Source organism: Notamacropus eugenii, chromosome 1, assembly GCF_028372415.1.
Source record: "Notamacropus eugenii isolate mMacEug1 chromosome 1, mMacEug1.pri_v2, whole genome shotgun sequence".
NCBI lineage: Eukaryota > Metazoa > Chordata > Mammalia > Diprotodontia > Macropodidae > Notamacropus > Notamacropus eugenii.
The window spans coordinates 267,542,306-267,564,881 of NC_092872.1; the positions used below are offsets into that span (position 1 = coordinate 267,542,306).

General features: G+C 39.5%; 1 protein-coding gene across 4 annotated transcripts in view; it reads right to left on the reverse strand.

Moving 5' to 3' along the window:
- ARID5B (AT-rich interaction domain 5B) overlaps nucleotides 1-22,576 on the reverse strand; it is a 203,639-nt gene that overhangs the window by 99,812 nt on the left and 81,251 nt on the right. For all 4 annotated transcript variants that reach the window (XM_072628859.1, XM_072628861.1, XM_072628860.1 and 1 more), the window contains one exon: nucleotides 9,382-9,612. In XM_072628859.1, the coding sequence (XP_072484960.1) occupies nucleotides 9,382-9,612 (231 nt within the window). The remainder of the gene's footprint in view (nucleotides 1-9,381; nucleotides 9,613-22,576) is intronic.

Below are 22,576 nucleotides of genomic sequence, written 5' to 3' on the forward strand. Positions count from 1 at the left end.
TTGGTGACATAGATTTTGCTGATATTGTACCTATTCTAATCCTTTTCCTCACAAGGAAAGCTGGAAGACCAGAACTGGAACACCTTGAAGAGTTCCCAACAGGAGGATTTTGTGTCCATGACCCCAGTGAGCAGGAAGCCCAGCCGATGGGATCAAGGGCAATGCCAGCTAGCAGTAAGATTTCCTGAATAAGCAACACAGTCTTTTTTCATGCCAAGAACCTGCCTACTTGGCTTCCTTTGAAAACCCATTACCAAATCATGGCAAGCAAAATTTAATTTAAAAAAGGGAAATGATTTATATGTTACAGGAATACAAATGTGACAGAAACAGGAAAGCTTGCATACATTTCAGTTTTTGAAATTAGACCTATAATTTTTTCATCTAAAAAAAAAAGACGCTGATTTGGGCACACCAATGCCTTCTAAGCAGAAAATTGTACCAAGGTACAGAACAAAAGCCTTATCAGCCACCTAGCTCCAACTCCCACCAAGGCTATGGGAGATCTGGCTACCTCCTGTTTTCCTTCACAGAGTTCTAAGCATCTTCAACATTTAAAATGTGGAGTTTAAAAAGCATTACACATCTTTCTTTGTGGCTAGTCCTCAATCACAGCCCATCTGTCTTGAGACTGAGAATCCTTACGATAATTTCTTTTGTAATTTCTCACCACTGACCACCTCATTCTCTCTCCACCCTACCATCTTGATTATTCCCAGCTGACTTCAACATATATTACTTCACACACACTTGAGTTCCTTGGGCACCCTGACTTCTAAAATCTCAGTCAAAATAGGGACATTTTCTGGCTTTGCTGGCCCAAATCTTAAAACCAAGGCAATATATATTCATATATGTGAGTTCATTATTTTCCACAAGTGAATCTTGTCTTCCCCAACAGATTGGTCTGACCTTGAAGGTGATCGTTGCATCTTCCACTTGGCTATAGTGATTAAGAGGAAAGGGAGCCATATTTGGCTCATGGGCTCTCATGGCTTCTTATTCTCACTCTGTGTAAGTCTGGGTAAGTCATTCTTTCCAGGTCTCAGTATTACTCATTTGTAAAATATAGGCTTGGATTAGACAATCTCTAAATTCCTTTTAAGCACCAACTCTCAGAGATACTGTACTTTCTAATATCCTTCCTAACCCTACATCTATGATGTTACAATTTTATTTCTGCATCCATCAGATGATACTAAATACCCAGTGGAAATGCTATGAATCCCTGTAACTGGATCCAGTCAGGAAAACACAAGTTTGTGAACCTTGCCTTGCACACTTACTGGATGTGTATCCCTGAGCAAGCCTTTAATTATCTCAGCCTCAGGTTCCTTGTCTGAAAAACAATGATGATAATACCACCCACCTTACAGGGGAATTGTGAGGTTCAGACAATATATGTCCAACACGTTGCAAACCTTAAAGTGCTACATAAATATTGTTACTACTACTACTACTACTACTACTACTACTACTACTACTACTACTACTACTACTACTACTACTAGAGTTGCTCCTCAGTGGGACAAAGAGGCTGCAGCTACCACCAATGGGGGCTGATTTCTGACTAGGAACTTATAGACAAACTTTCCTCTCTATAGCCCAGGTTACAAAACGCAACCTTAGGGAAAGGTTAAAGATGAATGTTAGTATGAGGGTGAGTATTTCTGTTTATCAAAGGGCTTTCTTATCAAAAAGAAGACTGAATAGTCTTTCTCTATCAGGTGACCTCCCCCAGCCTTAATAATTTTGCAAGATAATTTTTCAAAGAATCAGTTTCTTCTTGAGTGTTTTTTTTATTGACAAAAATATCCATTTCACTCAACAGAAAACTATGTTGATCTTCCTAATGTAATGGGATATAACTTTTCTACTTTTCTAGATGAAATGTTTGGTGAAAGATTAGCCAATATAGGCACAAATCCCTTCTTCTGGGGTGAACAAGAGTTTATTGTACCCAAGAGTCCAGATAGCTTTTTAATAAGCCACTGAGTCCACTTTACTATTAAAAAGTAGTCTGAAACAATTTTAAAAATGTTCTTTTGTTTTAAAAAAAATACAGGGAAAAAAATCCACTCATCCAACTTCCCTCCATGCTATGTCTATGTATGGGCTGGAATAATTCATAACAGCAACACGAATATTCTCTCCATTAGCCTTTACTAAAAGTGATATGTTTTTACCTGTTATAACTCTTTGTCCTGGTATCATCTCTGCCAAAATAGGGTCATTTTCTGGTTTTCTTGGCCTAAGCACGTTCTTACAGTCAAGGCAATAAATCACCAATTACATACAAGAGAGAAGGCACCTGACTGCCTTTTACAGACCCTGTTTCTCAAATACTTAGTTCGCCAAACTGCCTGGTGAAAATCAACGGCTCCCCTACTTTCTTCACTCCTCTCTTTGGACAGCATATCCAAAAGATAGCATGGAGTAAGACACACACAGTCACAGGAGCTTGTGATGATGCTGTGTCCACAAACGTATGCATTTCTAGGACTGCAAAGAAAAAACAGTCCTATGTCCTGACGTGGTTCTTTTTCATAACCAGTCTATAACACGCAAGAAGAATTTCTTTACTGCTTATCTTAAATTAAAGATAATTTTGAAGGTTTTTATCATCTGCAAGATTAGCAAGATACCAACTGACATGCGTGTACTTTGAATGGCAGCATTCTTGTGAACAGGAGCCTGGAGTTTGTGATCAAAGAAATCTACAGATATCAGGAGAGTATGCAGAGACCAAAAAGCAGAATTGTTTATAAATTCTCAATGTCTTTAACAAAACATCCACCTTTCCCTCCACTTCTAGCAAAAATGGGTAAAATCTGGAGTAGAAGAAGCTAGGGGTAGCTGGCCCCCCACCTCCATTGTTTCTTTTCATAAAAATTCAAAGTTTTCTTCCTTCCTTTTTTGTCTCAGTATATATTTTCTCCCAATAGTTAAGTGAAAAAGGAGAAGGATCAAACAAGCATCTTTCAAGTAGATTACAAAAAGTCAGAGAAATTATGCCCCTTCCCCCAATTAATACTTTGTTAATAAGTGGAAGAGTTCAAAGTTCTTGAGCTACATGAGTTCTTCTATCTAGTGGCTGCTGATAATTGCCTTTGTAGAACCTATCTTATGGTGCTTTGGGCCTCAGAGTGGTATCAGTATGCAAATGTGAGCGTGTACATCTATGTGCATGTACAAATAAATCCTGAAATTCCTATGACCTTCACCTGAAGATCAGCGCTTACAATGTAGACACACGGATTAATGAATTCAAGAACAGGTTACTTTCTGTAAAGCTCCAACTTCTTTAAGGTGAACAGTCTTTCCTTTGGCTTACTCCTAGTCTTGGTCAGAAATGACTACATATGTAACTCTGACCTCCCAAGTGGTCTAGTAGACAAAGACTGGACCTGGAGTTAGGAAAACGCAAGTTTGAACCTTGCCTTACACACTTACTGGATGTGTATCCCTGATGTGTATCTCAGCCTCAGGTTCCTCTTCTGAAAAATGTGGATGATCATCGCATCTACCTTACAGAAGAATTGTGAGGTTCAAATAATATATATAAAATACCTTGCAAATGTTAAAGTGCTACATAAATGTTACTACTACTACTACTACTACTACTACTACTACTACTACTACCACCACCATTACTTTTAGGATACAACTTCCTATGCATCTTTTCAATTTAGAAAGACCAAGGAGTCCAAAACTAATTACATTTTGTCCCCTTTCCAGGCATCATTAAGAAATGGTCTTGGTAGCATTTATTCAAGTTGGGGTCTCTGTTAGACCTCACTTTCAGAAGCCAGTACCTTAGAGCAAGCCATTTTTTCTACTGGAAACCACCCTCCCCCCTCCTTTGTTTAGATTGAACTGTCATCACTTTACACAAGTGAAATCAATCTACATGAAATTAACGTAACCCTCTGCATTACAAGATGTTGTACATTTTATTGTTTTACTAGAATAAAAAGAGATAAAAGGTTTGGGGGAGCATTTCCCACTGCCATAACATGCACCAAACACAATATAAATGACAGGATATATTTCATAACGGCAAAATCAACGGCTGAGCACCTGGAGGGGATGGGAGTGTGGTGTGTGTGTGTGTGTGTGCGTGTTTGTGTGTGTGTGTGTGTGTGTGTGGTGTGTGTGGGGGGTGTTGTCCAATTCCCTGAGATTCTACTAGGATGGTAGAGGTAAGGACTTTCAACTGGGTTCTAATTTTTGTAAAAATATTACCTTAAGGGAGGGGATCTTAACCTTTTTTGTTTGTTTTGCTCTTGTTTTAGCCATAGGTTCTTTTGGCCATCTCCGGTGAAGCCTATAGACTTAACCCTTTTTTTGGATGTTTATAAATGAATAAAATAACATACATAAAATTTGCAAAGGAAACCAATTATATTGAAACTTAATTATCAATTTAAAAGTTCCCAACCCTCCAGGTTAAGAACTCTTGCCTTCAGTTTTCACTTTTGCTGGTGACTGTACAATCTCGTTTCCTAAATCACAATTTCATCATAACCACTCTCTCTCTCTTTTTTTTTTTTAGCAGGGGTGGCCTATTTCCTTGGTTTTAAGATAAGCCAACTCTCCATGCTAAGAAAGGAACACGACTTTTAAGGGTAAAGTATTAGAGAGGACCAAGGAATACAATCAGTATCCAGATGTTGAGTCTTTTCAGTCATCTTTTATTAACACTCCCCAGTTTAGGCTTTAGACCCCAGTCCTAGAATCTATACAAAGCTGTAACCAAGGAATGAACTTGAATAAAATGGAGTCAAGAAAGCAGATGGTCTGCTATCAAAACCCTTCAAGCCTAAAATAACCTTTCCAAAGGAAGAAGGACAGTTAATTAAAACCAAGCTATATTTACTCGAATTGGAATATCTCAATGTAAATAAAAATCTCAATAATGCTCCTCTGATGTCAGACTAAACCATAGCATTTCATTGATCCTCTTTTTCCATTAAAAGTTTCTAATCAAACTTTTCATTAGTTTCAGAAAACTCCATGGAGTTTTGCAACTCATAGCCACAGATCTAAATGAGTCACATTTACTATCCTATGAAATGCCTTCATTCAGTGAAACACTCGAAAAAGGGGGTACCCTCTGACAGATATGTTGCATCTACCCATGAGATCCTGGTTCCTGGAATAAATAAAGGGCATGGGGCCAATAAGGCTTGAACATCATCTAGGGCAGTTAGGTTTGGGAAGAGAAAGAAAATCTTGTCCAGAGACCACAGACTGTACTTTTTGCCATGCTTCTCCAATTCATAAATCAATCCCCACTGTTAAGGAGAGGAACCAGGTAAGAGCAGGTAATTTGTCACTATTCATAGATACAAACCCAACTACATATCCTAGGGATGATGGGTAGTAGTATCTTTCTGAAAAAGGTGAAAAAACAAAATACACCACTCAAAACACTGGCAAAGGCAGCCATGATGAGTTAGTAGAAATAATGGGAGGAATTTTGGATTTGTAGCCAGAGGACCTGGGATCAACACCCATTAGAGGCAATTATTTCAAACTACCTCATTCCATTACCTTCATGACCTTGGGCCAGCCAAGTAACCACCAAGCAGCTTCAGCTCCCTGAAATGCTAGGGCTGAACTTGACAATGGCCAACAGCCTTTCCAACTCTTCATCTATGAGGACTTTGCGAACACTGGGACAGAAGTGGGAAGAGTTGGGTTCTAGACCTGACTTTATCAGGAACTAGCCTGCCATGGGAACTTTTTGAGCTTCAAGGTCCTTATTTCTAAAATGAGCACAACACTCCTAATTCCTCCCCATTGTTCTTTTTAAAATGAGATAAAGTATGTGAAAGCAACTGGCAGAGCACAAAGCTCTGTAAGATGTTACGTGCCAAGTTATGCCTAAGTTATTTTAAGGAATGTAAGAAAATACATATTTATATGCCACATATTACATAGTATTATGTATCATATGCAACATTATACATTTTAATTCAATAGATAAAATACAAAACAATTTTATACCTTATGTAAATATAGCTGGGTGTGTTATAAATGTCAACAAGGTAATCTTAACTACTGAGGCTGGGGGGTTCCCTGGATCTTGGGAATTCTGAGTGGTCATGTATCTGTCCTAAGTCCATCAATCTATATAGTGGGGCCCCAGATGGAGTGGACCGCTAGGAGGAGAGAACTGGTCCAGGTCAGAAATGGAGCAGGATCAAACATCCATGTCAATCTATATTAGTGGAATGGGGTTTGTGAGTAGCCCTGGCCCTTCCAGTCCAGGTGAAATAGGGAGACCTGGTTTTTTAAAAAATATCTATCTACATATACATAATATATAATTTATTATTCAAATAGAAACTATATTCAAAAACATATGTCACATAAATATACTTATAACATGGAATATAATATAAACACACATGTATATGTATCTTCCCCCCAATCATCTTCTATACTCTTTCTTGTTCATCTTTCATGACCAATTCATACTCTACCACGAATCCTTCTGTGAACCTTCTGCCTTATACCCTAACTCTATTTCTCCTTCCTCTCAACCCCTCTGATACCTTTTGTCTCTATTGCTCACTTGATGCTTAATTATATACTTCTCTGTATGCACATTGTCAATTAGCCTTTGGGCAAGTGTGTGTGTGTGTGTGTGTGTGTGTGTGTGTGTGCGCGCGCGTAGGGAAGAGAGAGAGAATGCGACAGTCAGAGACAGAGACAGAGAGTGAGACACAGAACACAGACAGAGACAGACAATGACAAACAGAGAGAGTTCTTTTCTTTCCAGCCAGACTAAGGACTCCTCAGCACAAGGAACTCTACTCTCCCCCATAGCACCTAACACAGTGCTCAGTCCATAGCAAGAGCTCAGGAAATATTGGCTGATTAAATAAACATTTGTTAGAACTGGGAAAACAGACATTGTCCTTACAATGGGCAACTGAGAGGTATTCTACAAGCACTCACACTTTTCACGTGTCAAAGGTGCAGCTACTAAGTGCCATATACTTTTTGCCATCAGGTATCCTATTCATCCACCTGGTGATATGGCTAATAAAATTTGATTTTCACAGCACAGGAAAACTGTTACCTAAATTACATCTGACCAATTACTGAAGCAACCAGACGTGTGGTACAGAATATATATACTGTGCAACAAATTCATCTGTGAACCCCCTGGCACTTTGGGTAATCAAACAGAAGTGTTTCAGTCATCTGGCAGTGTTTAATATTAGTAACATTTGTTTAATGCTAGTCACTAATTAAATTTATGTCCTTCTACCAACTGCTAGTTGTGGGGAGAAATCCTAGCCATACATTTTAACAAACTCCTTCAGCCCATGGCTCCCTGGCAAGACCAGATGATTTAAAAGTACACTCTTTGGAAACTTAACGTGCATTCCACAGGGGGAGGAAGACAGGTAATATCAAAGTTTCAAAATTAAGAAATTCCCTGATTTTGCTAGTTCACCTCATAGCACACTATGGGAAAATTTCAAAGGCATTCCATTCCAGAAACACCTACCACTCTAATTATTATGGCCAGATATCCTAGAAGTTCTTTAAAGGTACCTTCAATAAAGAAAGTTAACATTGCAAAATTCAGCTTCTACTTTAAGAGGTCCGGGAAGACAAAGAGCATTAAAATAAGCAATGTCACCAGGAGATTCAGGAAATCATGACTTCAAAAAGTCAGATGCAAAGGTTTGGAAGGAATATTTAAAATGGATTTAGTAACTCCAACAGCCATCTTGATCACTGTTGAATTGTTAAATTCTCAAATTACAGAAGAATCTTAATGGTAAGAGCTTTGAAACTCAATGACTAATAACTCTTAAATTAGCCCCAAAGGTTAAAACCTTTTTTTCATTGCATTACATTGTGAAATTCTCATTTCGAATGCTCTCAAACAAGGGGGAAGGAATTCTTTCGGTTTTATTTTGTGTCAGTAAATTAGAGGCCTCAGCAGAGTGGCTGGGGGGTGGGGGTGGAGACGGTGGTTTGAGGGGCCAAAGAAGGGAAGCTTAGGGTAAGACTGAAAAAGGGGATACATACACACAAATGTTTTTATATAACTGAATGAAAATTTTATTTCAAAGACATTTCAGGAACATCTACCACCCTAATTATTATGGCCACATGTATTTATACTAAAATATTCACATATCTTTGCTTTATATACTGGGGGAGGGGGGGAGAGGTGATAAAAATCTTCTTTCTTTTTTCTAATCAGTACATTCCTTTCAAGAACTATTAGAGATTTGATGGATCTATAGATTCCATAGCTGAAATAACATCGACCAACAGTTTCAGGTCTTTCATAGGCTTTGGGGTCCATTGAACGCTGTCCTAACTATGGCCCATCCCTTTCTCCCCTCAACTTGTACCCCATGCCAATACTCCCCCGCGGCAGGGAAATTGGGGTGGGGGGAATCTCAATGAAGTCTCTCCATGGGCATTACAAGAACAATTATTGTGGCATAGCATGGCAGTAAGCAACAATTTAGAACTCTACAATGTTTAGGGCCTGAATGACGCAGGTGTGTGTGTGTGTGTGTGTGTGTGTGTGTGTGTGTGTGTGTGTCTGTGTGTGTGTGTGTGTGCGTAGCACTTCATAATCTATACTTGAAAGGCAGTGGAAACTTTTAGTCAAAGAATTTGAGTTCAAAATTCTACCTTTGGACTTATTACCCCATTGTCGCCTTGGCCAAATTGTTTATCCACCACCAGGCCTCAGCTATTAAATGGGGAAAGGTGATTGGATTCAGTGGCTTCTAAGATTCCTTCTGGCTTGAGATCTAAGATCCAAAGTACAGCAAAGAGATTTCCAAAATGGTGCTCTGAAATGTCAGTGGTCGACATCTAATTCCATCAGAATAATGACGACGAAATACACACACTGACTTATGTTTGCTGAGTGACTTGTCAAGGAAAAATCAACACAGCACAAAGACAAATCCAAGATGCCTGTGGGTCCACAACAGAGCCTGTATCTAGTGTTGCATCACAATGAGAAGTGAGCCACCATTAAGTAAAAACAATAGCCAAGCAACTCAAGTTCACTGTGATAGGAAGCTTTATGCCTTTTGGTTCTTTCCCAAAGTCCAATTTCAAGGTCTAACAAGCAGCTTCATGCTGTATGTGCTGAACAACTTGTCTGTAGACTTGAAATAATAACCCCTTTCCCTATGGTAAACAGAGGTTATGAGAGAGACCTGAACATGGTTAAGAATCAACCATCATTTGCCACAGTAATTGGATAGAAACATCAGACATGTGAGAGGGAGCACTGCTCACCATTACTGCTCTTTTAGGAGCTGAAAACAAGTAGAAAGAAAGAAAAGTTTCACATGAGAAACAAAAAAGAAAGAGACTTACCAAACTCATCACATATACTCTCATTTTCTATAAGAGTTGGGTGGTCAAAAGTGTCCCGACAGTAAAGGATTTGAGGATTCTTACTGACCACAGCAATGCCACCCAGGGCTAACACAAACTGGTCTGTTAGCACTGACGATGGCTTGTCTTGAATACGCTTCAGCATGGAGCGGTAGCGACAGTACTGGGGATAGCTGAGAACAATCACGTTAGAATCTTCATCGTCCTCACCTAGAAAAACAAGAAAACACCTCAATTATGAAGAAGGCAATGCATACAACAATCAGCACATGACCACACATCATAATTTCAATCTCTAGATTTTGTTTTCTATGTGGTATGATATATAGAAATAAGACATCTCATGTCAATTCTCATTCATCAGAGCCATAGCTCATGCCTCTTCCCTCCCTCCACTGATCCATCAGACATATGGACTTCACACAGTATGCTTTGTTTGGGAGAGAAAGTAGGATATTTCTCTGATTTCTATGGATCTAAATATCATCATCACGACAATCCCCTGTCTCCTGAGTCTCTTCCATGCCAGTCACCCCCAGCTAGTCATGCTTTTCCTTCTCCTATTCCAATGTTCCCCAAACCTTCAAAATCCATCTGGCAACTTGGCAAATCGAAGGGAACCCTGTCGAGAAGTACATCCCAAGAGTCCTTGTTAAAGGACGCAATCAGAACCAACTTAAGTCTGATGAAATGCTTCAGCAACTTTAATGAAGCCTGTTCTTGATGTTCTTGATGGGTCTTTACATCTTGCTATGTTTAGCACCCATTCACCAAATGGAGCTCTTCATGGATAGGTCCCTCCATCATCCAAAGCTCAATAAATGACAAACAATCCATCCTTTCTGTGACTCCAAGTCTATGCAACGCCAAGCTAGATTTAGCATCCCAGAGCCCAGTTTGCTACTGCACTCAACAAACCTACCACAGGGACAATTGTAACCAATTCCCAAATATGTCACTTATTTATCCAAGGGGAAAACGCTCACTATTTGAAGGCCTTACCATGCTGTAGGGATCTGTACAAGACAGTTGTTAAGGATACCAAGACTATTGTGGCCATCTGGTAACCAGTGGGAAATGTCTTAGGAAGGATATATAATGATAGAACATCATCAGTACCAAGAGAAGGTGCGGATGTGACCTTTTCAGATAGGAGGCTAATACCCAGATGCATTTCTATTTATGTTCATTGAGTTCCTCGCGCTGCTTGTTTCTCCTCGAATGGAGATGTTTCACGGCTTGCAAGATGACATCTTTTTACAGTTTACATTTCTTAGCCTCCTGCTTAGTTTGTGGGTAACCACTTCTTTGGCTGGCACACTTAATTAAAAGGAAATATGTTTACATTGAAGGAAAGTTCCAAAATTAGAAGCCATTTTTAAAGACGATAGAATGTGTCTCCCAAGACATGCTAATTTGAGATTTTTAAAGCAGACCCAAAAATAGTTTCATGCTTTTGGTTAAAGTAAGTACTTCCTATAAAGTTAAAGCACTTACTAAATATTAAGTGTTAACATCCACTAGTCTTTGTCAAAACTCAAGAGTATCTAAGTGCCATCCTCCATGGAAGAAGAAATTTCAAATGAGAATGGGGCTGTGGTCTGATGATCTGCCTGGAAGCCAGGAAACTCCAAAATCCTTAATGAGGTTCCAAGCAATAGTGTTCATTGGCATGGAGCAAGACGTATGGTGATTGCCTCAGTTTCTCTAGATCATAGGATTATAGATATTGAGGGAGAAGGGACCTTAGAAGCAATTGATTCCAATCCTCTCATTTTACAGATGAGGAAGAAAGCTGTAAGATAAAGGCAGTAACACTTATTGACTTAACAAGAGAAAAAGAAGCCTTTGGTGTCATTCCTTAATGGAGAAATTCATGTGACTCCTTCGGACTATGTCACTTTCTTGCCCATTCTCATTCCCTAGACCTTACTCCTCCTATACTCAATGATCCTTTCCCTTGACACTGGGCTCTCCCACAAAATACCTGAAGTCCCCCCCCGCCCCATTCTCCTTCTCTTTTGGGCTCAATAGGCCTCTTGCATATACCTTTTTTGACCTATTCCATAACATTTTCTCATTCTAATCTAGGGTGTTAATCATAGTAAGGTTGAGAGTGGGAAAGGTAACTGAAGATAATCTCTAATTCTTCCCACTCACCATTTTACAGATAAGGACACTGGGACCCAGAGACACTGAGGGCTTTGGCCAGTCACCCATTGGCTGGAGCAAGATTAAAATCTGGGCCCTCTCAACGTTATTTGTGCACATATCTCACCCCTTCACTGATACATCAGCCCTTGGGGTTAGGGATTAGGTCATTTTATATCTTTGTAGCCCCCATGCCTAGCAGAGTGCCTTGGATATGGTAAATTCTTGACAAATGCTCGATATAGTTGTATTGAAGGAGGGAAACCTTCGTTTAAGCAGTTTCTGAAATCTCACCTCTTCTACAAAGTCTTTCTTGATCAAGTGAAAGCCAGTCAATGCCCTTTTCACTAAAACAAACAGCAACTCATTCTCTATTCTCCAACAATCCAGAAGAGCTGCTTATGTAACGCTTCACACATTTATGAAATGTTTTCATTTACTTCTTCAATCACGAAATCACACAGTCTCAGCATTGAAAGGGGCCTCAGAGATCACCTAGGGCAACCTGTGTCCAATGGCATCCTCTCTACCACACATTGAACTAGGGGGTGTCCAGTGTCTCCACCAAAGGGGAGCCCCCCTGTCTCGGGCACCAAGACAATTTTATTTTGGGACAGCCCTACTTGTAAGAAAGTTTCTGCTTGCTTATTCAGTTGTCTCTATGTCTTCTTACCATCACCACTCTTAGATCACAAGCTTCTGCCAAAACGAGGTAGCACAGATGTTAATGAATGTTCATGAGCAGAGGACAGTGGTTCCTGATTAGTTAGGCTAAGAACAACTCATTTTGTGGAAAGCTGTGGAGAACAACCAGCTGTGGACCAGAATTTCCCATGTGTTTTTGTAATGGTTCCCCATTACCTCTCTCTATATAAATATTTACATATATATATATATATATGTATATATATATATATATATATACATATATATATATATATATATATATATATATATATATATATATATATATATATATATATCTCCTCTATTTGGCATTTAAGTTTTTCAGAACCTAACCTATTCTTAACTTTTCCAGCCTTCTTATACCATCCTCCTTTCTATATACTCTGAGATCCATCTACAGTGGCCCACTTATAGTTCCTCACTGCTTCCCATCTGCCTATCTCTCCAGGTCTATGATGCTTGGCTCCCTCTTCTCCTCTTGGATCCCTTCAAGACTCAGCTTAAATCCCACCTTCTGTATGAGGCCTTTCCTGTTCCCCTTCTCCCTCTGCAATCACATCCCATCTCTTCCATTTCATTCTCCATTTGTACACATCTTGTATGTACTTACTTATTCACATGGTGTCTTCTCCATGTAAGCTCTCTGAGGGAAGAGGCTTATCTTTGTATTGCCAGTAACATTATAGTGCTTGGAACCTAGAAAGCACCTAACAAATGCTTACTGACTGTTGAGAAGCAAGCCATATCTCTTGACAAATACTGTCTCAATCTAACAATTCAAATGGTCCCTTTCCAGTGACAGATCTGGGACTCAGTAAATCTATAAATGGATGACAATCATCAATCTGAATTATTCTCCATTTTAAGCAAAGTCATGTGATGCCAAAACAACTGGTTCACAGATGAAAAGAGAATGAAATCAACTGGTTGTTTTGCCGACCAGATTTCATCAACAACTTTGTTGGACTGATTTCTGAATTGAGAGAACTGGTCAGAGTGTTGGCACTGTATGGATAAAGCAAAGTTCAAGCCTGACAAGCCTTCTTGCTAACGAGTCCTTCCCCAAAGGGGGTTCCCATGCACTTCTGAAACCACCATACCAAAATGCCAAACCTCCCTGGCTCTCCAGAAAGTTGAAGAGTTTGCCCTCTGGGTAGGGGACAGATGAAGAAACAGCTGCCAAACAGGGGCTCAGAAGTACAGCATCCCTTTACTGAGGGCTACTGCTTGGTGGCCTCTCTGTGGAAAAAAATCTACTTAAGACCATGAGTAGTCATCTTGATATTAAGGAATCTATCAATTTATATGTAAAATGTATTTTGGGGTCAGGTTGGAACAGTAGACAGGGGGAGGTACAATGGATGATTTCAAAGCTCTCTTTCAATTCAAAAAATTCTCTGCCTCCCTGATTTTACCTTTGTACTGAACTAACTTCCTTGTGACTCAGTACTAAGAGTCTGTAAAACCTAATGCCTGATACAGCACCTTGACTGGGCATGTGGGGAAAAAAGGAAGCCAGGTCAACCTTGAGAGACATTTTTTTTATAATATAAACTCCAAGTTACTTGTTTTCCAAATAGCTTTTTCTTAGTTGTGTGGCTCATCATATATGTGTGTGTATGTGTATCTATAAGCGTACAAAATAAACACGTCAATGCAAAGTTAGCCATGCAAAAAGGCCTGCCAACAAACGCTCTGCCGTGCATTTTTCCCCTTTCCAATTCATAATAGGGCCAACAGATAAATCTAAGAATGAATAAAGAATGGATAAATTGCACATTTGTTTAGTGAAAGACAAACAAAGTGTTCCTGGAACAAAGATTTTCTTTCAACCACACCCACATATGAAAAGAAATCAAAGCATTACTCTAACAAAATACAGCCCTGAGAAAAAGAAGTTTTCTTCTCCCAACTCCAGTAGGCTGCCCTGAGTTGGGGTGTGTGTATTACTCTACTTTTTAGCTGATAGAAAATGATCAGTGAGGAGCTGCTGGCACTGGTGAAAATTTTCAATTAATATAATTATGAGTTTCTAGTAAGGTAACCATTCACTCCCTAGTAACAATCTGTTTTCCCCCATATCCACTCTCCCCCGCCCCAATCAGTATATGCCTATTTTTAAAAAGAATTACTAGCTTGTGAATAAGAGATACAAAATTGCTAAACCTTATTTTAACTTCAATAAAAAGAATTTTACCTATTAAAAGTTAATACCTAAAGTACATTGCTTGTAGATGCTCAACCAAAATTACTCTAATCCAGGGGCTTATATCATAATTACAAGTTTTGTTAACCTCTCTCAATGTCAATTTTTCATTTATTTATATATTTTCAAAGTTCAAAACAGAATTCCATAGAGAAACTGTAATTACATTGGTAGACTCCACCCATGCTTTTCAAACAGTAACTGTATACCACTGCTTAATTCACATCGCTGGGCTGGGGGAGTGGGAGGTGGGGGTGTGTGGGGGGGACAGGGTAAGAGCAGGCATTCAAGCTGAATAGCGTGTAGCTCAAGTTGTCTTTGTGCGAGAGGAGATGCATGAAATAGCAAACACAATAACTTAATGGGGCACTGACTTCCAAACATCCATAATGCTATTTTTTTAATAGCAAAAGCTGGCCAAATGCACAGAGTGGCTGAAAACATGATTTCCTAAGGAGAAATCTGCTTCCATACCTTCCAAAATGATTCAGAAATGCAACTTTCTTTTTCATTCTTGGGGCTGGGGAGTTGGGGGGGCGGGAATTAAAGGAAGGCTGCTTGTTTCGGAAACATTAGACTATTATAGTTACAGCTAACCACCATAATCTACCTCGAACATCAGTAAGCTTTTTTTTTCACTTGAAAAAAAAAACCCTTCACGCCAGGATTTTATAGAGCTTGATGGAAAAAGTATGCATGTTCCTTCCTGCACCTAATTACCTCAACTGAGAACTCTGCCAAGAATCCGACCCTTTAGTTCTCTTAATCGTATTAGGGTGAAGGCATTTGGATGCCAATAGAAACAAACATTTACGGATTTTTCACTTAAAAGATTCCAAATATGTATTAAAGCGATGCTCAAAACACAACGTCCCCACTGCTTCAAAGACAACAGAGAGTGGTTTTTAAAAGAGCAAACCTGAATTTGCTTGTGTTATAAAACTTAATGTCTAGTTTCAGGCCAATTGAAGTAAAATTGTGTCGATATGAACTCCTCTCTCCATGATTTATGTTGCCTTCTGTTAGTTTATTACATTAGACATTCCTTTCTCAACGCTTTATACTTTTTCCTGTGCTCCTAGCAACCAGCTAGAAGAGGCATCAACTTTATATACCTGGCTTCACTCCAGCTTTTGCTGCAATTGATCATTATATTGAAGTTTCCATTTAATTGCTGCCCGGTTGTGACACTGAATATTTGTCATAATTAGGCGTTTCCTATTTTCTGTCCATTCATTTCTGATATTACTGAAAATGAAGACTGAATCCAGAAAACAAAAAGCAGAAGAAGAACGCAGATAAGAGTAGCTACAGCTGTTACCATCATTACCAACAGTAACGTGTGGCAGGGAAAAAAAAAATTCTGAATATAATTTCTCGGAAGGTAATTTTCCTTTCAGTCTAAGTACTCTTATTCATTTTACAGTTACTCAATGATTTCCTGTTCTAATTACAAGACATTATACAGAAAGACGTTTGTAAAAGGAAGATACACCACAGCAACACAGCTAACTAGCCTGAATTGGTTGGAATTGTTTAAAATTCCAAATTTGTTCAACTTTATCAATTCTTGGTTACAGTTCTGGGTAATGTGTCCTACCACATGTCTAAACCTTTCTCAAGGCAGTCAAGTTAGTGCCCAAGTCTACATCAAAGGGGAAAATACACTTGCAGTTAAACTGTTAAGAGAGAAAGGGAAAAAAAAAAAGATCAGTTATTTTTTCTCACCAAAGCTGTTAAATTGGAGGCATGCCAAGACAAGGAGTGGAAAATATTTCTTTTTTTTACAAAAGCAAAATGCTTGATTAAAAGAGAGAAAGAGCAAGATTCCACCCGGAATCTAAATGAATACAGCACAAACGATTTCATAAAAACATGCTGTGACGTAAATTACACATCAGCATTGGACTGTTGTGGTTATTTTGAGAAATGGTTTGTACTGTAAGTCAGCTGGTTCTGCCCCACCCTTAATAGTTTTGTAATTCTCTACACAGCAAGTAAGTGGAGCAGTCCTGAAATTGCTAAGAAGGAAAACAGACATAGCCATATAGAGATGGCAATAAAAAGATAATGTACTTTTAACATAACAGAACAAGAAGATTGGTTTTATTAACTAAAAAACTACTTTAAATGGTCCCCAGTTTGCCATTTGTTTTGATAAATGGGAACACAGATCTTCCTAAGATAAGCAAGAGAAACAACACTGGGGAACTTTAAAAAGTGGGAAAATGGATTAGTGTAAGGACAACAAATTAAGCAAGAAAAATTCCAAATGCATAGTAAAAATAAATTAAGATTCAAGGGCTCTGAATAGACCTATTCTTAAAGCAGGCCTCTTTGGAAAATATACACTCAAATTTTAAAAAAAAATTTTTTTTAGCCCACGCTAAGGCAAACAGCTGGGCATTGGGGGGTGGCTAGATAGAATGTCCTATTTGCAACACATGAACCCATTTCCGAAATCCTGAAAGAAAGGAAAAAAAGGGAAGGTGACAGAAGAGGGACCACTATGACGTCATCTCAACGAATCCACTGAAGAAATATGGGCTTTCTAAAGTGTCGAGGGTCTATAGTTTGCTCTACAGCTCAATTCTATGAAATCTCAAGTCTATATCCAAATATATACAAGTCATCAGAGTCATCATTAGTGAAACTATATGGGGGAGGGAGAGGATAAACACAAAGAAAGCACACAGATCAGAGACTCAGAACTGCAAGAGACTTTTGAAGCCAAGTCAATCTCCTTTTACACATGACCTCCCAGGTGGATTATTTTAGACCTTCTTCCCTCCAACCCCCCCCAAATAAACCTTTCCTACTTGTTCATAGCCTAATTCCTAAGAATGAAAAAAAAATACATACATATGTGTATATATATATGTACATATATGTCCCCATCTCTCTTAACTCACCTCATTAATGCTTAGAGAAAATAATGTCAACTGTTACCAGTCATTTATTCCTTAGTGTGAACACATTTTGGATTATTTCTCAATAAATTTGATAGGTAAAGAGAAAAGGGGCACAGTGGAAAGGAGTAGGGGAGACAAGACTGAAACCAACAACCAACTAAGGAAACTTGGGTGGGAGGGGTGGGGAGTGAGGGGAAGGGTCTCTCATCTGCTTCATTGTCAAAGACAATGCGCACACTGGAAAACGTGGAACCTTTTCAATGATCCACAAATCAAATCTAGAATGTTTCAGGTAACCTAACCTGACCTCCTGATGATGGCGTCTCCCATGATAGAATGGAAATTCCTTTATTTTTATCCCCAAGCTGCCCCAGCACAGTGCTGGGTATACAATAAGTGTTTAATAAATGCTTCCTGCTAGATTTAAAGGCATGGGCAACTTCAGTTTCTTTTTTTGCCTTTGTATCCCCATCCCCTAACAGTGTCTGGCACATAGTAAATGATTGATGATAAATGTTCATGGAGGGCCAGCATCCACGCCAAAAAGATAAGGGACTCCGCATTTAATTTGATCTGCTATCAGGAACTTAACCTGGCTCTCCTCAGCCTGTCCTGAGCAATGGAAGACAGTGTGGCTATCTCTAAAGAAGCCCCCCCTCCCCCCCCCCCCCCGTCTGCCTGCCCCGCTCCTGGTGATCCAGCGTTCTAATATTCCTTTTCTTCTTTGTTTCACTGCAGCATTTCAAACTAGAGGAAACAAGTTCATATGATTTTGACCTAGAAGGGAAGGGGTGTTTGTGTTGGGAAGGGTGAGTTGTCCTTGCATGAGTATCCCTAGATGGCGTGACTTTTATGCCAGCAGGTGGCACAGTGACCTGGAATCACCATGACCTAAGCCTGCACCCTACGACCCTCAGATGCTCACCAGCTGTGTGACCCTGACCAAATTACTGACCCTCTCTCAGCCTGCTTCCTCATCTGCAAAATGGGCATTATGAAAGTATCTATGTTACAGGGCCAGTGTGAGGTATTTAAAACTTAAAGCACTCTAGAAAGATATATTGATACATTAATGGAGGTGATGATGATGATGATGGGTGACCAGGGTCTCAAAAACTCAGGGTTTCAGGCAAAGCGGACTTCACAAGGCAGAGAAAAGATGAGCACACGGTCCAAAGGCCCCCAAAGCCTTCTACTAGGGAACCTGTCCTTGCCCCAAGCACGCTTCCACTTCAGTTTAGGATGCTATCACCTCTGGCAATAAACAGGGCAACCAGACAACGATCACAGCACTGGAGAGAGAGTGAGAAGTTATGCGAATCAATTCCCCTTTCTAGGTCTTGGTTCCCTCATCTGCAAAACCATCTCTAAAGTGCCTTCTGATTCTAAAATACAGAAGTCCTTCTCATTCCACATTCCAATCAAACCAGGCTACCTGCTGCTCCCCAACATGGCATGCCAGCTCCCAACTCTGCATGAGTAAACAGGCTCTTCACCACTCCTGGGGCATACCCCTCTTCACCTCCCTGCCATGGGTTCTCTTGGCTTCCTTCTAGAACCTGCTCAGGGGCAGCTTCCCAGAAGGAAGCCGGTTCGGATTCTCCCATTGCTTGGCACCCTTCTACCCTTGCCCCCATTTTTTCATATCTACTTTGTATCTTTGCTGACAACACACCTACTTCCCCAACTCTTCAGTTGGCTTTTGGATAAACTTCTCCTGTGTCATTGCAAGCTCCCGTGAGGGCAAGGGCTTTCTTTCTTTTTCCTAATTTCCAACATTTAGCACAGCATAAATGGTTATTGACTAGCTACTCTGCACACATTTTGTACTTAGTAACTTTGTGTGCATATATTTATATTGTGACATATTTTATATATTACTATATTCTATAACTTCATGTGTACACATGTTACATTTTTATATATCATTATATTTCATAACTTCATGTGTATGTTCATCTGTATATTATATGTACCAAGAAATTGAAAGTTTGTCTCCCCCATTAAAATGTGAGCTCCATCAGGGCAGGAATTGGGTTTGGGGCTTCGATTATTTATTTATTTATTTAGCCTTTCTTTGTAGCACCAGGGCTTCACACAGTGCCTGGCCCAGAGTAAACCCTTACTAAATGCTACTGACGAATGTGCTGCTTTCCCCAAGGGAATCTGAGCTCTCTGAGGGCAGACATTGTTATGTTTTTGTCTTTTTATTTCTAGCACCCAGCACCATGCCTGGCATGCATAGGCTGCCAGCACTTAATAAATGCTTATGTGGCATGAAATGTTAATTTTCTGCTTAAAAATTAATATTAATGGATATCTTTCGTTTTTTCCTTTGTTCCTCTCGCATCCAAGAGGGCCATCCTTTATCACAAGAGGTACCATTTTTTATAGGACTGCATCACAGAGATCTGACATAAAACAAAATATTCAGCAAATGTCTGGGGAACTAAGGAATGTGCTGACCATATTTCACTGGCAATGGCCCTTGACTTGTCCAGGAGTTAGTAAGGCAGAATATTCCAAAAGTAGGTTCTCTATCTACTAGAAGATCATAATCTAAGGACTCAAAATGGAAATCAAGGATATACTATTTTAAAAATAGCCTTTTATTCTCTGTTCTTACAATCTGGCTGCTGGGGTGATTTAGTTGAGATGTATGGAGAAAGGGGGAGATCTCAGCACACCAGATAATCAAGATGAGTCATGTTAAGAACCCAAGGGACATGAAGAGGGAAGTAGTTCCAAAGTGTAGAGGGTGACAGATAGGAGTCAGCATGACTTAGCAGCAAAGACTCCTGGACATGGGGTCAAAGGACCTGCATTTAAAATCTGATGCTATCTACTTATTACCTATGTAACTTTTGGGAAAATCCCTTTACCAGTCAAAGCCTCACTTTCCTTATCTGTACAATGGGGATAATAATGCTTGTAAAGCCTACCTGAGAGGGTTGTTACTGGGATTAGATAAAGTCATGTATATAAAATGCTTTGGTACTATAGGAATATCTACATTGTTAGCTCAATGAGAAAATATTTATAAAGCACTTAGCACAGTACCTGGCACACAGTAGGAGCTATGTCAATGCTGGCTGCTGTTTGTTATTATTATCATTACTTAGTCCAACATCTCCTTTTAAAGATGAGGAAAACTGAGATTTAGCAGCTAAGCTGTACATTGGTTACAGTCGTGGGCTTGTAACCAGGAAGATCTGAGTTCAAATCCCACCTCAGACATTTAGTAGCTAAGTGAACCATGGCAAGTCACTTAACTTCTTAGTTTCTGTATCATTTGTAAACATGGAAATAATAAGTGCACCTATATCATAGGGCTGTTATTAGGATCAGATGAGAGGATATACATAAAGTGCTCTCTATCTATTATTAGTATTGTAACAATCAATCAAAAACAATTATTAAGTACCTATTATAGGTCGGGTATTACGTTAAGCACTGGAGAGACAAAGAACAGTGAAACAGTGCTTGCTCTCAAGGAGCTTATATTCTATTAGAGCCAGCTTATTCATATACAAAGTCCCCACACCCAATATGTTTTTCTCCATATCGTACAACCTTGATGAAGTTAGACAATCTTTAAGGGCCCTTTCAGCTCTAAATCTTATGAACCAAGAAGAGATCAAAAGGAACTTATGCCATATATAAGGACTGATGGAGTGATTCAGTGACTACAGAAGTTCTGACCCCTCATATCTCTGTGGGCCGTCCAAGGTAGTCCACCAATTTTTTCTGTGGAGTGACCCCAGCTCACCATATTTTGCTTTTGGTGGGTGATAAAAATTCATTTAAAACAAAACAGAAACACATCTCAAATATGTGGCTTGACAAAGAAAGTCCTCCTCAATGGGTTATGAATATGCTTCTGCCAAAAAACCCCAAAAAACAAAAAAAAAAACCACAAGCTCTAAGTTCACTATACCACCCGCCATTTTCACAACCCAATCACTACTCTTTCTGTCATGGTTCTAGAGTAACAAAAGTTATTCACAAAGGTTTGTGCTCTGTGTGTATGTGTGTGTGTGTTTGCAGTGTGTACAATCCTAAAATTAGTTATCAACTGAAAGAGATACTTACAAATCAATGGGAGACTGAAACCGCTCTTTAATCTTCCAGTCATGTAAAAACTCCAACACCTTCTAATGTGCATTCCGAGCACACTGTGGAAGAACATTATTTCAGAGCTGATGCTTTGGATAGGCTCTATTTGAGTTCTTTTTAAGAGAGCTGGGAAGGAGGGAGTGGAGGACAGACAGAAGGAAAATGACTGTGCTCTCATCGAGCCTTTCACCTCTTCTATGACACACATTTTTGTTCCCTTTCTTGCCCCATCCACCAACAGTAAAGATATGAAAAATAACGTGGGGAAATCATTTGAATGCTCTGCTTTTGTATTTCATGATTTATCTAGTTCTGCAGTTCCCAAGTCAGTGTTTTCCTCTGGAGATTCCTAAGTGCTTATGAATGGAAGAGAGAGAACATGGTAACATCCCCCTGCCAAGGGTACCTATATGATCTTAGGTGAGCTGCATAACCTCTGTGCCTCAGTTTCTTCATTTGTAAAATGAGAGGGGGTGGGTGGGCAAGATGCTTCCTGGAGTCCCTGCCCTGAATTCCACAGACAAGACCTTCAAATGTAGAGACTTGCCAGGTGACCTTCTAGATGTTCCTCACAGTCTGTCACTGAACGAAATCAACTCAGTGCCAGGTTGGGCATTCTCTTCAATATTCCATTGCTGCTAAAATTTCCAAAATGCATACCTCTTGTCTTTGTGGATGTGACTACATAAGTGGGTCCCTGCGTACCCTAGTGACGTGTTAAAAAAAAAGGGCCCCCCACCAAAATGTGACATTGAGTCGGGAGCCCATCTGGATAGTCTCATACTCAGTCACTGAAAGATAGAAGCATAAGTAGATATTAATAGCCAGAAAAAGTAGATTAACAATATGAGCTGAAAACAGAGAAAAAATAAATATCTAGAGGCAACAGGAGCAGCCCTGGATTGTTCTCTACTCAAAAGTATCTATGTAGAAGGATTGAGTAGAGACCAAGAGAACAGATGGTACAATCATCCACAATCACTTGAATGTACAAGCTGAAAGGGAAAATAAATATCCCTTTTCCTTAGAAACAGCAGATACTGAAAATAGTAAACATTATAAGCCCTGGACATCCAGGATGGCCAGTGGAAAAATCATTGGC